A 27,022-nucleotide genomic window follows, 5' to 3' on the forward strand; every position below is an offset into this window, starting at 1 on the left:
GAAAAAGAAAATGGGGCACATCATAACCACAACCAAGCTCTTTTTAGTTCTCGTAGCTTCTCAATGGCAGAAAGCTGAACAGATGTTCTTAACATTCTGCTCTAGGTACACTTTCTCCTCTCCCCTGTTGAATTAAGTCTGTTTGCCCTCCTAGGCAGGTGGTTTTGTGGACGGGCTCTGAGCTGCTCTAGTGAACCAATGAATAGCAGGCAGGAGGTCTTGGACGTTGCCCTGGGTGCGGGACCAATGGACCAACAGGGGCACTTGGACAGAATAAGCTGAGGCCTGCCAGGCTAATTGACCTCTTCCTTTGGTTGGAACTTTGTGCAGCAGTGGATCAAGGAATCCGGACCTGCCTTGAGACTCAGCTGCGGATCCAGGAGGAGTGGCTTCTGTCCAGCGCTCAGACAGGGGCCATACCACTCCTCAAACAGGGACCTCTTGGGGGCACCCCTATCTGATGTAAGTCATAGGGTGCCCCCACCGCCGGTTGGGTTTACCTCCAGACCTCCAACAGACAGGCTGGAGTGGATTAGTGGTGGCTTCACCCAATGCCTATTGCCAAACCTTCACATCTGTAACCAATAAAGCTGTGGCCTTCATTTACCCCATAAATCATTATTCCGTGTTTCGTCTGGTTTTTTCACCTAGGGAATGGGGTGGTCTCGGGGCCTTGGCACACGAAGGTCAGGTTATGTTTTGCATCTGGAGAGGCCTTTAGGTGCAGTGCACCAATAGCCACCTTGTATGTTCTTGGAGAAGGAGTTTAATTTGCTGCTCTGGACTCTGTCTGGAAAATGAAGACTGGTTTGTTCTATTTCATCTCTTGCAAAGGTAAAGCCAACAAAGACTGTGAGCTTTTTTTTAAATGACGTCTATACTATAAGATTCCACCGCCATACTGAGTGAATTCTGTAGACATTCAATTGGCCCAGGCCCAGCAAACATTTGCTGTGGAAAGAGAGACTTTTGGATAAAAGAGCATGGCAGCTCAAGTGAAAAACTCAGTGCACTGACACCTCCCATGAAATGTTAATCTAATTTTTCATAATTCAGAACTTTTGTTATTCAATATTTCTCAAATCTTAACATCTATCAATCAGCAATAAATGGCTGAAAGGAATACTAATTTATTCATAATCATCTGAGGTTGCAGCCATTATTCAGGCATGGCAGCTTCAGAATGGTCATAAATAGTTTAGTGCCTGAATAAAGTTAATCTGCAGTCCCCCTTCCTGATTTGCAGTGCAATCCTGTACTGTCTATTTAGAAGTAAGTCTCAGAGTTCAATGGGGCTTCTCCCAGGTAAGTGTTCTAAGACTGCAGACTAAGACATTTGTCTGGGTATGTCTGCTTTTATCTTTGTGTTCTCAGTAGTCTGCACTAGCTTTCCCGCCCCCATCACCAGCCTTCCTGAATATTGAGTGTGTGTGTGTGTGTGTGTGTGTGTGTGTGTGTGTGTGTGTGTTTGAGGGAGATGGGGCAGAGAGAGAGATAAAGACGTGACTTGGCAATTGTATAAAAAGCATCTCACACACGTGCAAAATCTCAAGGTTCTGTCATGCTCTCTAGAATAACTCCAAAGCCTGCCTGGGTTAAGATTGTGTCTTCAGCAGGGTGAGTGAGGCACAAGAAAAAAGACTAAGGCTAAGGATGAGGTTCTCAATAGATAACCTTCAGAATGAAATGGGAGAGGACCTACAGTACGTTCGTGAGGAGGGGTGAAATTCATGAAAGTGGAAAATATATCAGGGGCAACCAAACTGTTTGAAATGTTCAGTGCGGGCAGTTTTATCATGGGTGACAGATGCAAAGTAACAATTTCTTTAAAATAAAAACAAAAATGAAAAGATATTGGTGGTGCAGCTCTTCTCAATAGCCATCAGCTGGCACCTGCCGTTTTTATTTCCCAGAATGCCTTAGACATAACATTACTCTGGACTTTCTGGGAAACAAAAATGGCAGCTGCCCACTGGTGGATACTCAAAGGAGCCCCACCATTTGTGGCATCAACTCTTCAAAAAAACTGGGGAGGTGGGAACTGCTACTGAGTTTGTAGGGCAGCAGTTGAAGAAGGAGCAAAAAGGGTTTTCTTGTGTGTGTGTGTTTCTTGTGGCTGATTAGCTGTTTTCCCTGTGTAAAGGTCAGAGGGGGCAGGGTTTCTGTTGAGGCAGGGGATTAGCTGTGGGAGGAGCTTATCAGAGTTTGTAGGGCAGCAGTTGAAGAAGGAGCAAAAAGGGTTTTCTTATCCATCTTTTAGATTTAGGGGAGCTAGTCTCAAACGTTTGTTGGGGGAGACCTAGGTTTTTTTTTGTGGGCGAAGTTATTTGTCCTGTCTTCAAGCTTTTTATGATGGAGGACCTCTGTAGCCACCCCCAACAACACGATCTCAAGATGGAAGGGGAGGGAACAGCTGCAGTCGCCTGCGATTCCTGCGCAATGTTTGCCATCTTGCCAAAGGTTGCAGGCAGCTTCACCTGCAGCAATTGCATGTTGATTGCCCTTTTAAAAGACAAAGTCCAGCAACTGGAGGAACGTGTAGCTACGCTCCAAAGAATTAGAGAGCTGGAGCTCTTCTTGGAAGCAACAGAGCACACCGTCCCCACCAAGGAGGAGACAGGGGACTCCCCTGAGAAGGAGGCTAGTTCATCAACACAGGAGCCAGATATATGGAGAAACGTGACTCAAAGAAGTAGGAGGCCCAGGGTTCACTCTGATTGTTTAGAAATACACAATCGCTTTGAGGTCCTCTCCCCTAGCATGGAAGACGAAGAGCAGACTCCATTTGAGGATCTCTCCCTCATTACAGTCGATCAGGTATATGAAGACGAGCAGCAAAGTCAGTCCTCAGGGAATGTGCAGGCGACCTTGGAACGGACAGCTCACGGAAGAACCCCGACCAAACCCAAGAGGAGGCGTGTAGTGGTGATAGGGGATTCCCTACTGAGGGGAACAGAAGCAGTGATCTGTGGGCCTGACAAGATGTCTCGGGAAGTGTGCTGTCTCCCCGGGGCTAAGATCCAAGATGTAACTGAACGACTGCAAGGAATCATAAAACCCACTGACAAATACCCCTTCCTCTTGGTTCATGTGGGAACCAATGACACTGCAAGCAATAGCCTCCAGAAGATCAAAAGAGACTACAAGGCTCTCGGCAGGAAATTGAAGCAACTAAATGCACAAATTGTCATCTCGTCTGTCCTCCCAGTTGAACGACGTGGCCCAGGGAGAGAGGGGAAAATAGTGGAAGTGAACAGCTGGCTTCGCAAATGGTGTAAACAGGAACGGTTTGGATTCTTAGATCACGGACTGCAGTTTCTTGAAGATGGACTTCTGGCAAGTGATGGGCTGCACCTCACAACGGTTGGGAGGAATGTTTTTGCCAAAAATCTCAGAAACCTCATCAGGAGGGCTTTAAACTGACTAATGTGGGGGAGGGAGACAGTGCTCCTGAAGGTAGGAGTCTATCAATTAATGAAGATGATCATCCAAATGTCATAGACCAAATGGAGCAAACAGCACGCGGACCTAGTGGTGGGAGGAAAAAATCCTTAAATAAGAGACACGGGGGAATGATTAATGGACTTCAATGTCTGTACACTAATGCGCAAAGCATGGGAAATAAACAAGATGAGCTTGAGCTCTTGGTACAGCAAACTAAATATGACATAATAGGCATCACTGAAACCTGGTGGGATAAGTCCCACGATTGGAATGTAATAATGGGGGGATACAATCTATTTCAGAGAAACAGACCAGACAAGAAAGGAGGAGGAGTGGCGTTATATGTCAGGGATGTGTATACCTGTGAAGAGATCCAAGATTTAGAACCTCAAAGCCAAAGTGAGAGAATTTGGGTCAAAATTAAGGGAGAGAAGAATAACAGAGACCTCATTGTGGGAGTTTACTATAGACCCCCAAGCCAAACGGAGGACATAGATGATGCCTTCCTGGAACAGATGGCCAAGCATGCAAAAGGAAGGGAGATAGTAGTAATGGGGGACTTCAATTACCCGGATATTTGTTGGACGTCAAACTCAGCCAAGAGCATAAGGTCAAACAGATTCCTCACTGGCCTTGCAGACAACTTCATTGTCCAGAAAGTGGGAGAAGCAACAAGAGGAACAGCCATTTTAGATCTGGTCCTAACCAATGTTGATGACCTGGTTAGTGGGGTAGAAGTGGAAGGATCATTAGGCGCGAGTGATCATGCTCTTCTGAAGTTTACTATACAGCGGAAAGGAGCAGCCAAGCATACTAGGACTCAATTTCTTGACTTTAAGAAAGCCGACTTCATAAAACTTAGGGAAGTGCTGGGTAAGATCCCATGGACAGCAATACTAAAAGGAAAGGGAGTTCATGATGGCTGGGAGTTTGTTAAGAGGGAGATAGTAAAAGCACAACGTCAGGCAATACCAATGAGACGGAAACATGGAAGGTGCCTAAAGAAGCCAGGGTGGCTATCTAAAGAACTTTTAACTGAATTAAGATTAAAAAAGGATGTGTACAAAAAATGGAAAAGGGGGGAAACCACCAAAGAGGAATTCAAACAAATAGCCAGCACGTGTAGACACAAAGTCAGAAAAGCTAAAGCACAGAATGAACTCAGGCTTGCTAGAGAGGTTAAAAGCAACAAAAAAGGCTTTTATGGGTATGTTCGTAGCAAAAGGAAGAACAAAGAAACAGTGGGGTCACTCAGAGGAGAAGATGGTGAAATGCAAACAGGGGACACAGAAAGGGCTGAACTCCTCAATGCCTTCTTTGCCTCAGTCTTCTCCGATAAAGAAAACAATGCCCGACCTGAAGAATTTGGAGCAAATGATTCAGCAAAGGAAACACAGCCCAGAATAACTAAGGAGACAGTACAAGAATATTTGGCTAGTTTAGATGTATTCAAGTCTCCAGGGCCAGATGAACTGCATCCAAGAGTATTAAAAGAACTGGCAGATGTGATCTCAGAACCACTGGCAGTCATCTTCGAGAAATCCTGGAGAACAGGCGAAGTCCCGGCAGACTGGAGGAGGGCAAATGTTGTCCCTATTTTCAAAAAGGGGAAAAGAGAGGACCCAAATAATTACCGCCCAGTCAGTCTGACATCAATAGCAGGGAAGATTCTGGAGCAGATCATTAAGCAAACAGTCTGTGAGCACCTAGAAAGGAATGCTGTGATCACCAATAGTCAGCATGGATTTCTAAAAAATAAGTCATGTCAGACTAACCTGATCTCATTTTTTGACAGAATTACAAGCCTGGTAGATGAAGGGAACTCAGTGGATATAGCCTACCTTGATTTCAGTAAGGCATTTGACAAGGTGCCCCATGATATTCTTGTAAAGAAGCTGGTAAAATGCGGTCTTGACTCTGCTACCACTCAGTGGATTTGTAACTGGCTGACTGACTGAACCCAAAGGGTGCTCATCAATGGTTCCTCTTCATCCTGGAGAAGAGTGACTAGTGGGGTGCCACAGGGTTCTGTCTTGGGCCCGGTCTTATTTAACATCTTTATCAACGACTTGGATGATGGACTCAAGGGTATCCTGATCAAATTTGCAGATGACACCAAACTGGGAGGGGTGGCTAACACCCCAGAGGACAGGATCACACTTCAAAACGACCTTGACAGATTAGAGAACTGGGCAAAAACAAACAAAATGAATTTTAACAGGGAGAAATGTAAAGTATTGCACTTGGGCAAAAAAAATGAGAGGCACAAATACAAGATGGGTGACACCTGGCTTGAGAGCAGTACATGTGAAAAGGATCTAGGAGTCTTGGTTGACCACAAACTTGACATGAGCCAACAGTGTGACGCGGCAGCTAAAAAAGCCAATGCAATTCTGGGCTGCATCAATAGGAGTATAGCATCTAGATCAAGGGAAGTAATAGTGCCACTGTATTCTGCTCTGGTCAGACCACACCTGGAGTACTGTGTCCAGTTCTGGGCACCACAATTCAAGAAGGACACTGACAAACTGGAACGTGTCCAGAGGAGGGCAACCAAAATGGTCAAAGGCCTGGAAACGATGCCTTATGAGGAACGGCTAAGGGAGCTGGGCATGTTTAGCCTGGAGAAGAGGAGGTTAAGGGGTGATATGATAGCCATGTTCAAATATATAAAAGGATGTCACATAGAGGAGGGAGAAAGGTTGTTTTCTGCTGCTCCAGAGAAGCGAACACGGAGCAATGGATCCAAACTATAAGAAAGAAGATTCCACCTAAACATTAGGAAGAACTTCCTGACAGTAAGAGCTGTTCGACAGTGGAATTTGCTGCCAAGGAGTGTGGTGGAGTCTCCTACTTTGGAGGTCTTTAAGCAGAGGCTTGACAACCATATGTCAGGAGTGCTCTGATGGTGTTTCCTGCTTGGCAGGGGGTTGGACTCGATGGCCCTTGTGGTCTCTTCCAACTCTATGATTCTATGATTCTATGATTCTATGATTCTATGATTCTACTGCTAATAATTTCACTCTGCTGGAAAAATCACCGAAATCCTCTTCCATTCACCTTCTGTGCATAGTGTGATGAATTTAGAATAGTGGCAGTATTTTTGCTCGGCCATAAATCAGTCCACAAGTTTACTGATTTTAACTTCCGGGAAAGTTTGGTGTAGCACGGGCAGGGACTCAACTAGCAGCTCATCTGCCAGCAGTTGAATCTCCAGCCCTTCTGCTGGTTGATGTGTCTAGGGAGGCTGCCAATATGCCACTCCTTCTGCCCACGGTAGCTAGCATGCCAGTCTCAAGTGACCCTTCTGTGGGGATATCTGAGAAACATATCACCACCACCCCTTGAATATGGATCCTGTGGGCATGAGGAGCCCACTTCAAAAAAGAAAACAATCAAGTGACCACTATGCCTCCACAAATGTGCTCATCCCTTGGCATCTGAGCATACAGTGCAAAGAAGTCTATATCTGTGGGTATATCTGCATGTGTGAAGACTTCTGCACAGTTAGGAGTCATACACAACTGGGGTTCCAGACTGTGTGAAAGTCTTCAGGCATGATGCTCATTCTGTATGTGTGGCTGCTGGGGGCAGAGGAATCTGGCTGTGTGGAGGGTGGGCACTCAGTGCGCCCTTGCGTCCATCTTGCACGCTGATTCAGTACATCAGCAGCTCTTCTGAAGGGGAATAGAATAGAGCGCTGAGTCTATAACAGGTGAACCAATACCAATAAATATATAATTTGCTATTGAAATTATCTGGTAAAAGCACCAGCTCCTAGCTACCAGCCAGGAATCCAGGGAAAAATCCTTCTCAGCCATGCCAACTGGTGACTGACAGCTTGTTCACAGAAAAAGAAGACAAGGAGGTAGGCTGGCAAGAAAGCCATGGCTAGCATCAGGGCTACACCTGGAATTTACAGCCCAGGTGTGTATCAGAAACAAGTTCCTACTCTGGTTGGCATGCATGCATGCCTCTTTATCCTCACAACAGTCCTAGGAGGTGGATCAGGCAATGTGATAATGGCTGGTCCAAGTTCATACTGTGTGGGGGATTGAATTTGGGTCTCCTCAAACTAAATGCAGCACCTGCAGCTACACCATGCTAAATCATTTAGTTTCTTCTTCCCTCAATTCCAATACAGTACTTGCTCTCATTCAAATGTTTAGTAAAAAGCCTTCAGATTTGTAGACTAATCTCAAGATTACTGCTGAGGCTGAATTAAAAATATTTCTACAGGTTTCAGTGCAAGCACAGATTATTATTTTCCTGGAGAAAAGAGAACTCTCCACTGTATCAGCATTTTGCATTGTGTAGATCAGTACTGTGATCAGAAACTCTTAAGAGCGAACAGTTGAAGATGCAATTGAAGACAATCTGAGTAACACTAAAAATAAGAACACAAAATAATTTTGGAAGCTGGCATGAAACCAAGTAAGGAGAGACACTTTGGATAAATATCCAACTTAGGAGGCATTCTGAACTGTGTTTTGGAAGGACACCGTTGTTTAAGACAAGGGGTGGGAAAGATTTTTCAACCTGAGGGCCACATTCGTTTGAGAGCGTCTTCCCAGGGGCTTTGTGCGAGCGGAGGGTTGAGCCAGAGGCAACAGTGGATGGAGCAAAGGACTGTGCATTTGTACAGTCGGCGACATGCCTCACCCTCGCTCTCTGTGCTGGCAAGCAAGAGGCATGATCACACTTCAAAGACACATTCTGGCAAGACGAAAGTACTTGCAAAGGGCATGGAGAGGAGGCGCAGCCTAGGGAGATTGCTGAGGGTTGGGTGAGCCCCCCCCCCCCCGATTTAGGCACTTCACTGAGAGGAACGGTAGAAAGTATATTTCCAAGGAAAAGTCACTCAAAGCAATGCATTAGCTGCCAACAGAGAGGAATATTGCCTATGAGAATTAGTATCTAAACTCCAGTGTGTAGTTGGTGACAGTATTGCCAAAGAAGCAACTCAGAGGCTTGCCAAGCGAAGAAAAAGGCTTGGGAAGACTTTCTTTATTTTAAGGGATTTGAAATTGAGCCATTTAAGACTGTGGTCCCCCCCCCCCTTTATTGATTTTTTTTTTTTTTACCTGGCTGAGAGAATGAGGAAAGCAAGATTATTGCCGTTCATGGACTGTCTTAATTAAATTAAGCCAATCATTAGACTAAATATCAATGAACCCAACTTTTACACCTGGGCAATGCTGGAGTTTTTTGTGCACATGGACTGGTGTCAGTGGTGCACTTGGATAATTTTTGGCTCTGGACTTAATGGAGGATTCCGGTTTTGATAGCTACCACTTTGTTTACTTCAAAAAATGGCAAGCCACTCCTGCGCATCCATCTGAGTTGGGCTTTGAACCTCTGCCCAAAGTCCTGCCCTGATGGCGCCATTGGCTGCTGAGATAAAGGAAACTAGATTTTGGTTTTGTTGTTTTTAAAATTTTGGCTGTGTGGAGAAATACCCCTGGTTTCTCTATTTCTCTTGAGGGCTACATTTCAATTAAAATGATAGCATGACTTTAGGGAGGGGGACTATGATTCCTCCAATCTTAGTAAAAAAAATAAATAAATCAGATATTCAGTTTGACTTTTTTCTGCTCTTGCAAAAAGAAAAATCAAGAACATCTAATGACTGTGCAATGGAAAAGAAATTGCGCCAGCATCCAGACCTGCATGATTTCATTATATATTCTATACACATTTTGTAATTTGCTTCCTTATTGGCATGGGACTTTTTGTTGGCTGAAGAATGTATTGCTGGCGCTATTTAATGTATAGGAGCAAGTCTTTGCAACAACGTCAGGCAACTAATATAATTGTCTGCCAGGGACCCTGCATCTGAGCAATGATATTAGGGATGGCCGGGTAACTAGGCAAGAATATTAATTCCAGCACAAATTGTATTGCAGTACTTTAACTGCTTCCCACAAAGATCGAGACAGCACACGAGACTACAACTGACGTAAAGCACCTTTGAGTCTCATTAATTTCACGTGTGCTTAAATGTCTTCCATTGAAAACAACTGAAATTAAAACAGTTTCACTTTGCTGCATTGGGCTCTGCAAGGGAAGAGTCTCATTTGCTTCCAAAATAAAAAAATTAGAAATGAAAGACACAAAACAATAGCAGTCTATTTTCCCTCAGTCTTTTAGGACATCTCATAGGGTTGTCACCTGTCCTGTATAATACAGGGTTTTCCTGTATTTCAATGTAAAATGCTATGTCCTGTACTGATAGTCTGTCCTGAATTTCATGTATTCTCTCTCTCTCTCTGCCAAGTTAGGGATCCTCTCCAAATGCATGTTTTCAATTGAAAGGGTGCGTGTAAGATCATGTATTTAAGCTCTGGGTAACAAAACACAGACTAATTTACAAATTTGTGTGCGTGTGTGTGTGTGTGTGTGTGTGAGAGAGAGAGAGAGAGAGAGAGAGAGAGAGAGTGTGTAATGGATCTTCCTTTACTCTACACCACATGGTCAAAGGCAGAGGATATTGCAAGTACCAAGCAGGGAGCCAAATATTTACCTGCTCCCCCACCTGATGTTTCAGGACTGTCCCAAGTGTAGCCTAAAAATCCACAAACTGAAGATGATGGTAGTTTTGAGGGGTTTTACTTGTGACTTTTCACTTACACTGAAGCCACACACCATTTTAAGAAGCGACATCGTACAAGCTTCGTTTAAATACATGTGTTGACTAACAATCACTCTGAGCAAACTGAACATGTTTCAACTATACGTATTCTCCCACACTAGTCATAATTAAACACATAAACAGCAACACATAAATAGCAATACACAAACACTAGAATCTTAGTGGTGTCATCTGAAAAACAGAAACAAAAACTTGTTTTAAGTTTGTCTTAAAATATACAGTATTTTTCAAAACAAACTCACCACTTGAGCAGGGAAGGATTCTCAGACTGCGTAATTCTGCTATGTCTCTGCACTGGGAATACGTGACCGAGCCTATCACACCTAATGGAGAGATGTAGCAGAATTACTCACCTGCAGTGGAGACCAGCTGGAGGCTGGCAGCCCAGAGTAGCCCCTCAGGCAGAGAGGGAACGGGCAACCTCTTTTGTGGGTGGTCCCTTTGGACTCCAAGTAGTCTTTAATCGTGTAATAATAAAGGCATGCCATTGGACCAGATCACATCATAGAAAAACTCCTGCAACTAATGACAAGAAGACCTGCCTGACCTCTACTTCCTGGAAGTCATCCTCTTCTTCCACTTCATAGGAGAGGGTGTGGATCTTGATCTCATCCGTGGAGAGGCTAACAAATGTGCCATCAGAGTATCCCAGGCTGTCTTTGGTGGGTGACCTGTCTTCAATGAAGGTGGTTTCACAGCACTCCGCACTCACACTCTCTCCCCACGATCGCAGCATGCTTTCCGAATAGAGGATGATATTCGGGTGGTAGCGGGACTCCACTGTCTGTGGTAGGGTATTGGGGTCAAGGAGTTGTTGCACCGGGTCATTCCGTGGGTAGCCTGGAGAGTAGAGAGTACCAATCTGCCGACTCTGATACTGGGGGGTGGGGTACACAGACACCAAACCTTCCCTGCCCTCAGCCATCAAGTTTCTGGTGTTAATCAGCCCATTCCTCTTCTTGGCATCAGCTGCCTTCTGCTCAGCCAAGCCAGCCATCCTGTTTTCCTTTTCCTCTACCATCTCACTGAAGTGGAATCTTTGTGGACGATTATCACATGGGATGAAGAGATCCTATATCCTGAGGCATGAGAAAGGGAATAAACCACAAATTAGCACAGAAGCCCCATTCATCCCTAGGCCTTACAAATCACTTTTCCTGGGCAATTTGCTTCTTGTGTGGAAACGATAGGGCTAAAAATTATTTCACCACAGAGGATTCTCACGGCACTGAAAAGATACTGTAGTAAAAGGGCTAAGAGACAGAGCTGTTAACCATCACCATCACTATATTTGTATGCCATCTATTCCATACATGCTCAAGGAGGCTTACAACAGGAAAAGGTTTACATAATTATCACTAAATGGACTTAGGTAAGTTAGTGTTCACTCAAACTCAGCACCTGCTCCCCCTTCTGCAAGATGACAATATGGTCTAGACCAGGGGTCACCAACCTAAGGCCCAGGGGCCGGAAGCAGCCCACGGAGGTCGACTGACAGGCCCACGAGCTGCCCCCCAACTGAGCTGCCCACTCACATGCTGCGCTAAACCAGCAGAGCGCAGCGGGGCAGGGGACTTGCTTCCAAGGCGCCAGAAATCGCGTCTACGCATGCGCAGATGCCGAAAATCGCGAGTGAGCGTGCGATCCAGCCCACGGAGGGATCTCTGCGGGACCGATCCAGCCCAGGCAAGATAAACCTTGTTGACCCCTGGTCTAGACCCCTGTTTCTCAAACTATCTGATGTGATGGACTAGCAATTCTGCCAACGCCAATGTGCCAGGGACCAGTACCATATTTGGTCCCTGAATCACCCCCCCCCCAACCTTGGGTGTCCCTGAGGAATGACGACCAATGGCTTGTGGACCATTACCCAATTCATGAGCCACCACTTTGAGTAGTCCTGGTCAAGAGGGACTGCTGTTTTACCCCCACCACGTCTCCTATGTTCTAACACCCAATTTCATTTGATTGACAAATGTTTACACACTTGTATTAGCATGGGAAGGGAAAGTCAAGCCAGAATTGCAAAAACAATTTTTAGCAGAACCTTTTCATGTTGTATTTGGCACTACAATGGCATAACCTGCTGTGAACATAAAACGAATGCAGATTTATCAGGCAAATCAGGGCTGCATTTCACACAGGAATTAATCTTAATGCTTAAAATCTCCTTTCACAAGCAAGATAAAAAAGGGATTCTCAGGAACATTACAGAGTCCTGAAATACAAAGGTTTTAACCATGTATGTTTGACATTAATTTCTGCAGTGACAGTATTTTTCATCCTTCTCTAAATGTGCAGGGTGGGTGGGAATACACTCCTATAAAGATTTTTATACCATGTCTGGTAATGTGTCCCAATGACATATGAGGCCAAAAATATTCTGTAGAACTTGCTACTCTTATCACAGTGCTGCAGTGAAGGGTGAAGTGGCAACCTCAAACTTCTCCCTGCTGCACAAACCACCTGTGGCCCTTCCTGGGGTTGGATTGCTGTTCTTTAGCTATTCATTCACTTGTGAGATTTGCACCCCGCCCTCCATCGTAAGACACTAGGAAGGGTAACAATAAACATACAAATCCACAAACAAAGTCCTGTACCCACTCATCAAATCAGATAAAATGTCAACTGTCTGTCGGCTTTTCTTTTTACCACAGAGACCACCTCCACAGCATGCAAAACATCTGAAGCAAGAGACAGATCTGCAACTGGCACCTAAAGATAGCGCTGGCACTGGGACATGATTCTGGCCTACCGAGAACCAGTCCCTTTAGATGACCCAGCTTCACTAGTCCTCCATCATGTAAAGAGGTTGCATCTCCCTTCCAATACACAAACTGGTTTTTAGACAGCTCCCGTCTCCTTCCTTTTGCGATCTTGCTTGCTTCTTCCTCCACCCCTGGGCATTTTCTGTGCTATGTGCAACCCCAGTGAGTCACCTGTCCATCAGAGCCCAAGCTGCCAATATTGCTTTGTCCCTCATCCCCCCCCCCCCCCGTGACCATCCAAGATGCTGCTTTGCCTGAAGAGAACCCTAGGTTTGTGCCATGAACTCCTAGGCTAATCTCACTTTCTAAAATTATTCATTTGCTTTCTTGAAGCACCATTCTGCTTTCCACCTCTGCCCTCTTGCCTCTTATCCTTAAAAAAACTTCAAAAAAGTGGTTGTTGGGGTTCTTACATGTCTGTGCACCAGACCCAAAGGTGCAAAATGAACACTCAAGCCTTTCAAGGTCCTATTAAGCAGGATTGCTTCCAAAAGACTCTTAAGGACCATCTGCTTTCAGAGTTCCCTGATAACATTGAGGAACACTAGGTAAAGGGACAGCTGACTGTTGGGTCCAGTTGCAGACGACTCTGGGGTTGTGGCGCTCATCTCACTTTATTGGCCGAGGGAGCCAGCGTACAGCTTCCGGATCATGTGGCCAGAATGACTAAGCTGCTTCTGGCACAGAAACGCCGTTTACCTTCCCGCCGGAGCGGTACCTATTTATCTACTTGCATTTTGATGTGCTTTCAAACTGCTAGGTGGGCAGGAGCTGGGACCGAGCAACGGGAGCTCACCAAGCTAGAAACATCTATTATTGCAGCCTGTGAGCAAACTACAGTGGTGCCTCGCAAGACGAAAATAATCCGTTCCGCGAGTCTCTTCGTCTTGCGAAGCAACCCTATTAGCGGCTTAGCGGATTAGCGCTGTTAGCGGTTTAGCGGCTATTAAAGGCTTAGCGGCTTAGCGGCTAAAAGGCTATTAGCGGCTTAGCGGCTTAGAAAAAAGGGGGGGAAGCGAAAAAAATCGCAAAACTCGCAAGACGTTTTCGTCTTGCGAAGCAAGCCCATAGAGAAATTTGTCTTGCGAAGCGCATCAAAAAACGGAAAACCCTTTCGTCTAGCGGGTTTTTCGTCTTGCGAGGCATGCGTCTTGCGGGGCACCACTGTATTGGATACCAAACCAAGAAACACCAGGACTGGTTTGATGAGAATGACAGTGGGATTGATTGAATGAATGACTGACAAGAAAAGGAAGGCCTTTCAGATCTGGAAAAGAGATGGAAACTGCGCCACTAAGAAAAATATCTATGCCAACGCTAAGGCTGAGGTTCAAAGAAGAACCAGAGAATAAAAAATGTTGGATACAAAATGCTCAAGAGATCCACCACTGAGCCCACATTCATGATGCACAGAGTTTCCTTAAAGCCACAAAGACCATCTATGGGCCATTAAATTATGGTATAAGCTTCCTATGCTCTACAGATGGTACCACATTTCTAAAAGATAAAGAAGCTATTGAACTGCACTGGAAAGAACATTACCAGCATCTCCTTAACCACAACTCCCCCGTAGCTGCTGAGGTGTTCTCACAAATTCTGCAAAAACAAATTAGAGATGAGCTTGCAGTATCTCCAAATCTGGGAGAGTTGTGTACAGCTATTAACCAAATGAAAAACAACAAAGCAAGAGACCTGGTGAGATCCAAAGTCTGGTGCCAAAGTCTTCAAAGTGGGTGGAATTTAACTCACACAACTTCACAATCCCATCAAAAAAATCTTGGAGACAGAAATCCTAGCAGACTTTAGGGGTGTCAAAATTATCAATCTTTTTTTAAAAGATGATCAAGCGGGTTACGGAAACTATCAAGGCATCTCTTTATTAGCTGAGGCTGGTAAAATTATTATAAAGATCTTAGCAAACTGTCTCTTAACAATATCCAAGGCTACCCTTCCTGAATCCCAAAATGGTTTTGACCTTATAGGGGAACAGTGGACATGATTTTCACCGCTCGACAGCTTCAAGCAAAATGCAGAGAGCAAAACCAACCCTTGTATATGGTGTTTATTGACCTGACTAAAGCCCTTGACACTATAAATTGTAATGCCCTGTGGACTGCCCTTCTGAAAATTGGCTGCCAGATAAACTTGTGAACATCCTTCGGCTCCTCCATGATAATATGACAGCAATAAAAGTGACCATTCACAGTGGAATCAGGTGTTAAACAGGGTTGTGTTATTGCCTCTATTTTTTTCATTGCCATGATCCTACACTTTGACGAAGGGAAACTCCCCACCAGAGTAGAAATCATATATTGAACAGATGAAAAGCACTTTAATCTGAGCAGGCTGAAAGCAAAGAATAAGGTTACCATAACTTCTGTCATAGAGCTTCAGTATGCTGAGGAAAATGTAGTGTGTGCACACTCAGAGGGTGACCTCCAAACCATCCTAAATATCTTCGCAGATGCTTACAGAAAAAATTGCCTATTGCTCAATATCCAAAAAACCTAAGTGCTGTACCAACAAGCACAAAAGAACCCATCTGCAGTGCCACAAATCCAACTCGATGGTGTAATGTTAGAAAGTGCTGATCACTTCTCCTACCTGGGCAGTTATCTTTCCACAAGGGGCTACATTGATGCTGAAATCCAGCATCGCCTGAGCTCTATGAATGCAGCCTTCTCCCAACTGAAGTGCAGAGTATTTGAGGATTGGAACATTTGCAGGGAAACCAAAATGCTTGTTTACAAAGCTATTGTACTGCCAACCTTACTGTCTGCTTGTGAAACATGGACCACTTATAATTGTCATCTCCAGTTCCTCAAAAGATTCCATCAACAGTGTCTCTGAATATTTTTTTTATATCACTCGAGAAGGCAGGCGAACTAATGTCAGTGTATTGGAAGAAGCAAAGATCACCAGTGTTAAAGCAATGGTTCTTGAACATCAACTTCGCTGGACCGGTCATGTTGTTTGGATGCCTGATTTTTGTTTTTGAAGGCAACTAATCTATTCCAAACTTAAAAATGGAAAGCGTAATGCTGGTGGTCAACAAAAGAGGTTTAAAGACTCTCACTTCTGGGTTAGCGCCATCGGCAATGGCGGAGTTCCTCTGACCGAGAGGAACCCGCTCCGCGAAAATTGGGTCTTGCCGCCACGGCGAAGGCGGAGACCCCTCAAAAATCCCAGGCGGAGGAAGCCTGGGAACGTGGGATTCGGCTGACACCAAGAGCGCCTCCCCTATTCACAGGGAAACCCTTTTTCGGGGATCCGAAGCGAAGTAGGGTGAGTGGCGCGGTGTTTTGAATCGACCACTACTTTTACGGAGTGAAGCCGCACAGCCGTTGCCGGAGAGCGCTGACTTTTTCCTGTGGACAATTGGACTCTAAACAAGTACCCGTGAGTAGAACGGAAAATTGGACTACGAAACATTTTAATTTAGCACCGAAGCGGGAAGGTTCTAAACAGGAAGTCCGCCTTCCGCTTTTGTAAATAGATTGAAGCAAAAATTTTGCAAACTAAAGTCTGGAAAGTCGTATATAAAGGACTAAATTTCCTTCAGTTAAAACCACCAAAACCCCTCTTGGAAGCAGGAGAAGGGGGGGGGATCTTAGATTGTTTTAGCCTGCAGGAGAGAGAGTAAAGAAAGATAAATTTCCACCGTCTCAAACCTGGGAATGGGGTGTCAGAGACAGAAATTTTGGGGGAAGTTCATTGACTGTGAATGGAACGTCTTTTGACAGATAGTTAAAAAAGAGAAACATATTGATCCCAATGTTGCCTTTTGCATCCAAAAGAAACAAAATATTTGAAAAATGAATGTAATTTTCTTTTGTTGGACGTGCTTTCAAAAGATGGATACAAATTGAAATTGTCTCCTCTAGAGGGAGCTTGTTAAACTGTTGCTGGAGTCGATCTGGGGAATTTCACAGCTGTGGAGATTAAGGATCACGAGACCAGACTCTGACCTTGGATAAGAATGTGTTTAGAAGTTTTGGTGCTTGCTCTTTGCAAGACAAGCGCTTTGTTGGAGCAGCTGCATGAGAATATGGATTTGATGACTGTTGCAGTCAATAATTTTGGACAAACAGTGAATACTCACATAGAAACCATTCAGGAACCAACCCAGGAATCTGTTTTGACAGGGCAAATGCAAGTGCAGAAGATAATGGAGGAGGTTGTTGTTGAACCTCAAGTAACACAAATGGAGAGACCCGAGGCCCTGCAGGAGCATAAGCTGCTGTTTTTGAAGACTGAACCTGGAGAAAGTCAGATTTGGAGAGAGGGAGTATTGTTTGGCTTGGAGATGGGAAGTTGGTTGGATCCCCCTAGGCAGGGACGTTTTGGCTTTTGGGATTTGGTTTTGGGCCAGGGGGGGTCTGGAGTTGTGGGGGCTCTTAACTTTGGAGGGACTTTGAAACATGCTTTTAAATACTTTCTGGATTACAGTGCTGACTGTGGAGAATGGGCTGACCTGTCGAGGGGGGACGGAGATATTGTTGGGTTGGAGTCTCCCCAAGACCTACTCCTCAATGAGAAAGGAAAGAAATTAAGAAAAAGATCAACAAAAGACAAAGTAAAGTGCAGGTATAAACAAGAAGAAGATCTGCAGAAGGGACATTGAAAAGACTTAAGAGCCTCGGACACAAGATCACCAGGTTGATGGACTAGATGGAATGGATAGAAAGGACTGACAGAACCCGAGACCAGGAAGAAGAGACGTTGGATGAAGATTGGAAGAAAATTTTCAAAAATTTATTTTGAGAATTAGTGTAAAATTAATGAGTGTGGCTTTACTATTTGGCTTTAGTAGAAATGATATAAGGAGTTATGTACAAATAAGTATTAAGGTTTAAGTTTTAAGGCGTTTTATGGTAAGATAAGGTTAAAATAAATTAAGGTAAATTTAATGACATAATATAGTGAAAGATGGAAAGGATTTGCTGAGTTAATTAATAGGTTAGACCGTTATACAACAAAAATTGAGAAAGATGGAAAGAATTTGCTGAAACAATTAATTAAACTAGAATACAAAAAGGGAGGTGTGAGGAGGTCGATGAAACAAGTAAATGAAAGATAATGATATGGAATATTGGATGTGTGTTTTAATGTTATTGTTCTTTTTTGCTGTATTGTTGTATTGTTTTTATGTTTTTTCTTTTTATATATTGTAATGTATGTCCTGTTAAATTTTTTGTTGTTTTCTTTTCTTCTTTTTTCTGTAATTTTTAAACTTCTAATAAATATCATTTAAAAAAAAATAAAGACTCTCTCAAGGCAAATCTAAAAAAATGTAGTATAAACACTGGCAATTGGGAAACGGTGGCCTGTGAGCGCTCCAGTTGGAGAACAGCCTTTACCAAAGGTGTCATGGACTCTGAAGACGCTTGAACTCAGGATGAAAGAGAGAAACATGCTAAGAGGAAGGCACGCTTGGCAAACCCTCACCGTGATCAACTCCAACCCGGAAACCTATGTCCCCATTGTGGAAGGTCATGTGGATCCAGAATTGGCTCCACAGTCACTTACAGACTCACTGTTAAGACTGTGTTTATGGAAGACAATCTTACTTGGCTTCGAGTGATCGCTAAAGAAGCAGCAGCTGTGTTTGAGGGCAGCTGAAATTTCTGTTTCTTCTCCCAAGGCAAGCCCACGTACCCTGCACTGGAGTAATTCGACCACAGTCCAATTGTGCACCAATGACCACTCTCTGTTTTTTGTGTGTTTTTTTTAAAAAAAGATATTTATTGAGCATTTTAAAATTACAAAGAAAAAAGAAGGAAAAAAATACGAAAGAGAGAAAAAGAAAGAAAAGAATAGATAAAAATAACAATTAAACAATACAAATCAATACAAACCAAAATCAAAAAGAAAAAACAAAACACACAATGTAACACAATCAAGAAACAAAAATATACAACAAATTTAAAAACAAATCCAATATTCCCAAATCCTTAACTTTCATTAACTTATTTCATCGGCCTCCTCACACCTCCCTTTTTTGTATTCTAGTTGTTAATTATCTCAGCAAATCCTTTCCATGTTTCACAATATTCTGTCATTAAATTACCTTGATCTATTTTAACCTTATCTTACCATAAAAAACCTTAAAACTTAAATCTTATTTATACCAAATTCTTTTAACCATAACATATTCTTACATATTTCTTTTTAACATTTCTGCTAAAGCCAATTAATTTCATTCCAACATTTTTCTGATACTCATTAATTTTGTGATACTTTTCTAAATAAATTTTTAAAACTTTCTTCCAATCTTCATCCATCGTCTCTTCTCCTGGTCTCAGGTTTTGTCAGTCCTTTCTATCCCATCCATCTAGTCCATCAACCTGATGACCTTATATCCGAGGCTCTTAAGTCTTTTCCATGTCCCTTCCATAGGTCTTCTTCATGTTTATTCCTGTACTTTACTTTGTCTTCTGCTCCTTTCACTCTGGGAGACTCCAACTTGACAATATTTTTGTCCCTTCTTGACAAGTCAGCCCCTTTTCCATAGTCAACACTGAAATCCATGTGGTATTTGAAGGCATGCTTCAAGGCCCCTTCAAAATTAGGGGCCCCCACAACTCCGAGCTCCCCCCGGCCTAAAGCCAGACTTGAAAAATCAAAACATCTCTGCATAGGGGGGTCCATCCAGCCCCCCATCTCCAAACCAAGCAGATCTCCGTCTCTCCAAATCTGACTTTTCCAGGTTCATTCGTCAAATTCAACAACTCATGTTCCTGCTGGGCCACAGCTCCCTCCATCTCTGCCTCCCGAGGTCCAGCAACAGCCTCCTCCTTCATCTCATCTGTCAAAGCACATTCCTGGGTTAATTCCTGAGTGGGTTCTATATAGGTACCCACTGCCTGTCCAAAATTTCCTATCGCATCTGTCATTTCTGTTTTATTTATTTTTTGATGGGTTTTAACTTGTGAGTTAGCTGCCACAACAAGAACCTTTTGGCTGAGTAGTACAGTGTAAACAAAGTACAACAAATATACCAAAGCAAATTCTAAGTATGATAATTCCTGGTTTTAGGTTTTAAAACTTATCTTCTGAATTAATTTTTTAATCCTCCTTGAGATAAGCATATGAGAGCATAGCATCTAATTATAATATGTAAATGACAATCTGTCTTGTAGTCACACTTTACTACATTAATTTAAGAAGCTAAGTTTGCAAATTGAATTCTAAGCTGGTTTCTGAACCTGCAGACATGACCAAATACAGTGCAAACGAACACAGCTACCACTAGTCAGTCACATGCATTATGCTCCTCCTATCAAAGATAGTGAGGGTGACTGGCTGCAACATTGGTTACCCCACTGATTGCCAGGGTTGATCTGGCTCACTTGCCAGGAGTCCCCTGCCTCCCTCACCACTCAGTGTGCTCCTCCTCTCCCAAAGCAGTGAGCTCAGTGGAAGAGGACAGGTATCCCAAATGGAGAGGTAAGGATTCTGCTGCATCATCTAGTTCATCTAGTCCAGCATCCTGCTTCCGAAAACATGGCAACCCTAAATTGTTCACACCCAGCTATCGGCATGCACCGTGCGCTTTGAGACTGCAATGCAAAAGCTGGTTTGCCTGTTAACCTTCAGAGTGAGGAAACACGTACTTGTTTTGCCTGTAGAAGGGAACAAACTCTGTTGCACCACCAGAGATACAAGAAGACCTAACCCATTCATGTCTTAAGTAGCAGAATAGGAACCAGTCATACTTCATTTACCAGGGTATATCAGCTATTTTCTCTTCATTAGCTTTTTTTTTTTAAGCTAGGTGCCATATCACAAGAAGAGGTTTCTCACTTGCTGTTCAAAACATGTGACAATTTAAACCAATCTTGGGAGCATCTCATTCCGGATCTCTTTATTGGCCTCTGGTGGAAGATTTACAGAGGAGTAGCACAGTTAGCCTGCTGCAGCAAACAGGACAGAGTCTTGCGTCATAAGCTTTGTGGACTACAGGCCACTTCAGCAGATGTGTGAAGCTATGGCCAGAGGGCAATGAAATGCAGTCAAGTACAGACAGTGCTGTTTATGTAATTAACAGTACGTAATTTGCAAACTGTTGTTGATATCACAGATAGCCTGGCATTGGTAAACCAATTTAAATCCTTTGCTGGATATCCACTGAAATCTTGATGGATAGTATTGCAACTCCGCAGTTTCATGCCAACGTTTAAGCTTCCACAGGATTCTAAAACAAGTAAAGCAAGGTCTGAAATACATGCATTTTCCTCATTAGCAGAGTAATGTGTGAATCTACTCTGTCACCTTCTACTCTGAGAAACAGACTACTTAGAGTTAATGCTGATGCTCCGGCTCAGCACCACACAGCTCTCCCCATATGGCAAACAGGTTGGGTGAAACATTCACCATGAGCAGAAGCTGCAGTTTTGCATGTTTCCACAGACAGACTCACTCAAACTCTGTGGGCACAAAATCAAGCTCTTGTGCTTCATGTTAATTAAATCTATATTTTAAAAAAACAGCCTTTGCCTCTGTTTGCAGTCATTAATGCATTAGAATGTTGTTTGCTACAAAAGCACACAATAAAATAAGGTAATGGATTTATCTAATGCAACACTCCTGGAGAACAGGGGAATTCCTCACCTCCTCTTCCACACTGCAAGCTCCTGCACGCTCCCCCAAAACAACACCTTTCTCTGGGTGGGGAGCTCAGGAAAGGCCTGGAGTGCCCTCTGTGCATCTGCTTGCTTGTTTTTTTCCATCCCACCCCTTTCCTAACTCTTAGGAGAGGCTCTTGGGTCCAGGGAGAGAGACTGCAGTGGGGAATTACATTTGTGTGACTCTACTTGTCCTCACACAGCCATGGTTACTTGCAACCTATTAATAAGCATTTATACAGCACTTTTTTTTTAGCTCTCAAAAAGTAATTCACAGCAATCCTTCCCAGCACTTATCAGCACCCCTGAGCTAGGGCTGGGGAGCAGAGGCTGAGAGGATTTGCCTACGGGTGTCCAGCATGCTTATGGCAGAGGCAAGATTTGAAGGGGCACTTTCTGATTTGCTGCTATGCTATAAGGGCTTCCACCTGCACTGCAAATGCAAAGAAAACCTACTTTTTAGGGCTTCGCAGCTCCTTGCCATGGCCTCAGCTGGTGTTTAAGGGGAGGAAAGAGATCACCAGGACGCATTATGACCCCAAATATGCCACCTAAGAAGCAATGCGCTTGATCAAGTTACTATCTGGATAGAAAGTGCCCTTGCCCTGAAGCAACTGAAGATGCCCACTTTTACCACAAATTAAAGACTGATAAAACTAATATGGCATTTGTGATGATAAATAGTTCTTATCCTCCCTATCCATATGGGTTTATTATTACCTCACTCTGAAGGTGGTGGCGGTGAAAGGCTAGATGTGTAGTGAACTCTGCAAAGGTCAGTCTCAATCGATTTGAGGTTTGCTCAAACTTAAACCTTAAACTTCATTGTATTCCTGCTTGCTCATTGCAGACCACCAGTTTTTCTGACATTATGGCCTCCTGTGTATTGCAGCAGAAATGGCTTCCGAATTATATAGAACATTTGTGTGGAAAATTAATGAGAATTAAACTGAGAAGTGCACTTTGGCATCACGTGGATTATTTCTGCTTCAGCAGAATGTGCTTTAGTGACAAATAGTGACAGCATGGGGGTATACAGCCCCCCCCCAGGTGCCTGCATCCAGCACTGAATGGACATTATCGCTCAATGTGTCTGCACAAAAAGAACAACAGCTAATTGAATTGTCATGTGACAGGACCCTTGAAGATAATTTTTTGGAAGTTAGGCTATTCAAATTTTGGCTTCATGCCATTAAAATTACTCTAGTACAGTGTTTCCCAACCTTTTTTGGGCAAAGGCACACTTGTTTGATGAAAAAAATCTCGAGGCACACCACCATTACAGCCCCGTGACGTCAGCGCGCAGCGTCACGCCGGGAGGGACGCACGAAAGTGTAAGTTTCAATTTCTTTCCCTCCCCCTTGCCGGGGAACCTCCAAGCTTTGGGGGTGGGGGGGGAGGAGGCAGCAAAGCGAGGCAGGAAGGAGAGCGCGGCTTGGCTGGGTGAGCTTTGGCAGGGGCAGGGAATGAGAGCCGCGAGGCGGGCGCTGCGGACGGAGGCGCTGCCCGCCGAGCTCGCAGGCAGCCAGGCAGGCAGACGGCGAGAGCCCCGCGCTGGGCGGCCTCTCCTCGCCGCCGCCGCCACGCCTCTCGCCGCCCGACTCGCCCGCCTCCCTCCAGGCAACATCTCGCGGCACACCAGGCAACATCTCGCGGCACACTAGTGTGCCGCGGAACAGTGGTTGGGAAACACTGCTCTAGTACTATCCTGAGCTTGCTGATGAATCAATATAAGTTCAGGTGCAGGGGTGAAACTACTGGTAGGTTTTATTTCACCCAGGTCAAAAACCCAGATTGGCACTCCCCCCCCCCCGCCCCCGTGCATTTCTGTACATACACAGGCTGGGAGCCTCAATGGCGCCCCTCTGCTTAGCCCCCACCCCCCAGCTGTGGCTCTGCCTGAGACAGTTTTTTCAAAAACCTGTCTTTGAGACAGGTTTTTTAGCAATGTATTAATAATGTGGGGCTGCCATACATCTGGATTTTGCCAGACATTACCAGGATTACAAAGGTGGAATTGACATCCGGGGGGGATTTCTGAAGTGTGGCCCTTTGTCCTGGATCTTAGGCAAGTCAATTGGAAAACTGCATTTTTTTGGCGTTATTGTAAAAACAACACATCTCAACAATTTTTGGGGTGTCCTGGTTTTTACCTTTTGAAATATGGCAACCCTACAATAATGATCTGAGACTATGTGTAACAATCATCACATTGACCTACTTTTGGCAAAATGCAAACTCTGACATCCCACTGATACTTGCCAAAATGGGCTTCATCCTGAATAAAACTACTAAAATTATTCAGCTTGTTATATTGAACACTGCTTGTGTAACCTGTATGTATTCAGGAAAAGTATTTATAACCTTATGAAGCAATATCTTGCATTCAGTTAATTGGTGTTCTTCCATTTCCATTAGGAAAAACTGTGAATAACTTTTGTAAATACTATAAATATTTCAACAAATTCCACATTAACAGGAGCATTATGTAAAAATTTTACTTGGTTGTCTCAAGAATCTCAAGAATTAGTTATAAAAAATAGGCAAACCTGCAGTGAAAATGCATGAAACCGACAGTGGCTGGAGACCCAAAGTCCAGAATTCACAAAGAGAAAGGAAAAATATATGAAAATAACAACAAGAGATGTGGAAAAATAATAAGAAAGGACTGGATAGTACTGTGAACATCATAAGGTTAGATTTGTGGACATTAAAACAGCAGTAAGAAGCAAGAAGTTGATTGGATCCCTTCAGAACTTGAAATATGGGTACCCCCAACAAAAATTTAAAATTCGGCTGTGTAATTTGGAATTTATGTAATTTGGTTCAATTTGATGTGATTGGTCGGTTAATAAAAATTATTCAGAATTCATGTGACAATAAATCAGTGTCACTATATCAGGTAAATTTGGAGTTGTGGACTAGCATGCTAGAACAGGTGTGAACCACAGTTTGGTCAGTATCACTGAGTCTTTTTTCAGTCAAGACATTTTGGCATCTATTTGTTTCTCCATTTCCTTCTCTGCACTTTCAGTGTAGATGCATTAAAGTGCAGAAGAAAGAGTTGCAATTTGACATTTACGGTATCACCATTTGTCCTGGAAATACAGTTTAGAAGCTTTTCTGAATTACTGTCGCTGTGGTTATGGGGACCACCTGAAGGAACGCCATAGAGCACTGGGGGCCCATGGACCACAGCTGAAGAATTACTGCAGTAATGCATTAGATCCATTTTTAATTGGAAATATACAGCAGTTTCACCCACACAATCCTATAGACATCTACTTACTTCCAGGTTCCATTGAATTTTGTGGGACTTCCAAAATTCAGTGGAGCTTACAAACAGTTGCACTTTTACGAGCAATGGCTCTTTCTACCTGCCTTGCGCCACCCTCCAGGCCTGGGAATCTTTCTCAGACTATGACTTTGAGAACAGCAGAGGCAGCTGGGAAGAGAGGAGTTCAAGGATATATTTTTTTAATTTTAAGAATAATTTGCGTGTCCTTGTTTCTCAATTTCATCATTTTATATGGTTTTGTATGTTTTGTGGTATTTTATGCATTGTGATTTGCTGTTATTTTTATTGATTATACATTTTTTAAAAATAGCCTACTAGTTTTTGTATAAATTTGTTCCAAATATTGTTGTCTTTATCCAAGCAGAGTCTATGTCTGTAAGCAGTCCATTCATAAATTGCAAGTTCATATTATCAATCCACTGAATAAAGGAGATTATGCCTTTAACTAAAATTTTCAGAAAAAGAATATTCTGCTGTACTATATACCTACTGTATGGAACTTAACCACTGGACAACGAAAATGGATTTTACACGCTCTAATGGTAGCCAAGAAATTTATATTGATGAACTGGAAGAATAAATACATGATCTCCTTTATTGATTATAGATTAGTAATTATTGTAATTGATAAGTGTAAACAATTTAATTATTATTTGCTGATGTTTAATTTTACTGTTTACTATTAGATTCTAATGGATTATTGAATATTGCTTTATTTGATATAAGTTGTTTATTTTTAAATTGTTGTGACTGTTTTATATTGGATCAGATTGTTGCTATTAATGTTTGATGCTTTATTATGTTTTTATATGAGTTGGAAGCCACCCAGAGTGGCTGGGGATACCCAGCCAGAAGGGTGTGGTACTTCTTCTTCTTCTTCTTATTATTATTATTATTATTATTATTATTGCTGCTCTAATAAGTTTCAACCTGGGAGTAAGGCCCACTGAATTCATTGGGACTTACTTCAGAGTAGACTTGCATTAGAATGTGTTGTTCGTCGTTTTCACAGAAGTTTCTTCTGCATTCTAAGCCCAAGGGACTTCCTTTAGCATCTCCCCATAAATCTTCACCCTTTGGGAAGGAAGCAGAGAGCACGATCCCGAGCGCGTCCCTTGGGGAGAAATCACTGGAAATGGGGGGGGGGGGGAGCTGAGCGCGGGCGGCAGGCAGTTCTCCGCCCGGTGGCAGCCTCTCTTCCGCGGAGGCGCCTCTCTGCCGGCCGGGATGCGTCCTGCTCAGGGGCTCCCGACGCGCCTGTGCAGCTATGGAGAGAGCAGGAGGCTCTTATCTCGGGGTGGCGGGTTCGAGCCCCAGGCGGAGCATTGCAGGGGGCTGGACTAGATGACCCTCCGAGTCCCTTCCAGCTCGACCATTTGGCGAGCCCCGATTCACAGGTGGGGAATTCCCGGGATGGATTTGTCCCGAGGGAGCCCTTCTCGGAGTCTCCCAGGGCAGCAATGCCCCACGCGGCGCCTTGGGGGAGCCCAGCTGGCGAAACCACGCGCACCTGCCTCGCCTGCCGGAAGATCGGGGCTGCCGACTTCGCGTTGCCGTCGGAGGACCCGGCGCCCGAGGAGGAGGAGGCGGCGACTCAGCCTGCGCTCCCGCGGGCAGCAGCCGGAGCCCTTCCGTCGAGGGTCCTTCCCCGCAGCGCTGCGCCACTTCGGAACCGCGGGAGAAGGGGAAGGCGTCGTCGTCCCGTCCCCCCCCCCCCCGCGAGGCTTGGTCGCCGTCTTGGCTGGGGCAGAGGCGGGACGGACGCAGGCTCCATCTCCCCCCCCCCCTTCTTCCCTCCCGGGACTTACCTCCGGGCCAAGCGGCGGCCGCAAGGTGACCTCCGTCGGGCGGGCGGGCGGGCCGTCGAGGCTGCGGCTTCACCCTGCGGCGCCCCCGGGCCGGGCAGCCCCGCAGCGGATGGCGAGCAGCCCGCGGGGAAGCAGTCGCCGCGGCAGGGGGAGCTGCCGCATGTCACGAAGGCTGCAAGCCGGGGCGCAGCGCCGCCGCCCGGGGAGAGCCGAGAGCGGCGAGGCGCTGCTGCTGCTGCTGCTGCCGCATCTGGGGCTTGACAGGAGGAATTTACAGCCCTGCACCGAGACTCGGTTCGGCGAGGGGGGGGGCGCAAAGATCCCCCCGGGTCCTAGAGGGAGGAGCTCAGGGCTGGGCAGGCGGCGGCCAGGCAGGAGGCTGCGAATCTGCGCGAAACTTCGGCGCCAACCCGCGAAACGCAGGC

The 27,022-nt window shown here is 44.5% G+C and overlaps 1 protein-coding gene and 1 long non-coding RNA gene across 5 annotated transcripts in view; one reads left to right on the forward strand and one right to left on the reverse strand.

Annotated features, from left to right (window-relative positions):
• LOC308593569 overlaps positions 1 to 1,452 on the forward strand; it is a 45,645-nt gene extending 44,193 nt beyond the window's left edge. For all 3 annotated transcript variants that reach the window (XR_014011013.1, XR_014011014.1, XR_014011015.1), the window contains exon 3: positions 155 to 1,452. This is a non-coding gene — a long non-coding RNA (uncharacterized lncRNA). The remainder of the gene's footprint in view (positions 1 to 154) is intronic.
• SYNDIG1 (synapse differentiation inducing 1) overlaps positions 1 to 26,647 on the reverse strand; it is a 32,979-nt gene extending 6,332 nt beyond the window's left edge. Inside the window, exons 1-2 of one of the 2 annotated variants that reach the window (XM_081206022.1) lie at positions 26,598 to 26,647; positions 10,644 to 11,175 (exon numbers count right to left, since the gene is read on the reverse strand). In XM_081206022.1, coding sequence (XP_081062148.1) covers positions 10,644 to 11,117 — 474 coding nt within the window. In that variant the 5' untranslated portion in view covers positions 11,118 to 11,175; positions 26,598 to 26,647. Of the gene's footprint in view, positions 1 to 10,643; positions 11,176 to 15,468; positions 15,571 to 26,597 lie in introns of those variants that run through there. The other variant, XM_081206023.1, reaches the window with a different exon arrangement.
• Positions 26,648 to 27,022: the final 375 nt, after the last annotated feature.

The sequence above is a fragment of the Podarcis bocagei genome (assembly GCF_964188305.1).
Source record: "Podarcis bocagei genome assembly, chromosome: 8".
NCBI lineage: Eukaryota > Metazoa > Chordata > Lepidosauria > Squamata > Lacertidae > Podarcis > Podarcis bocagei.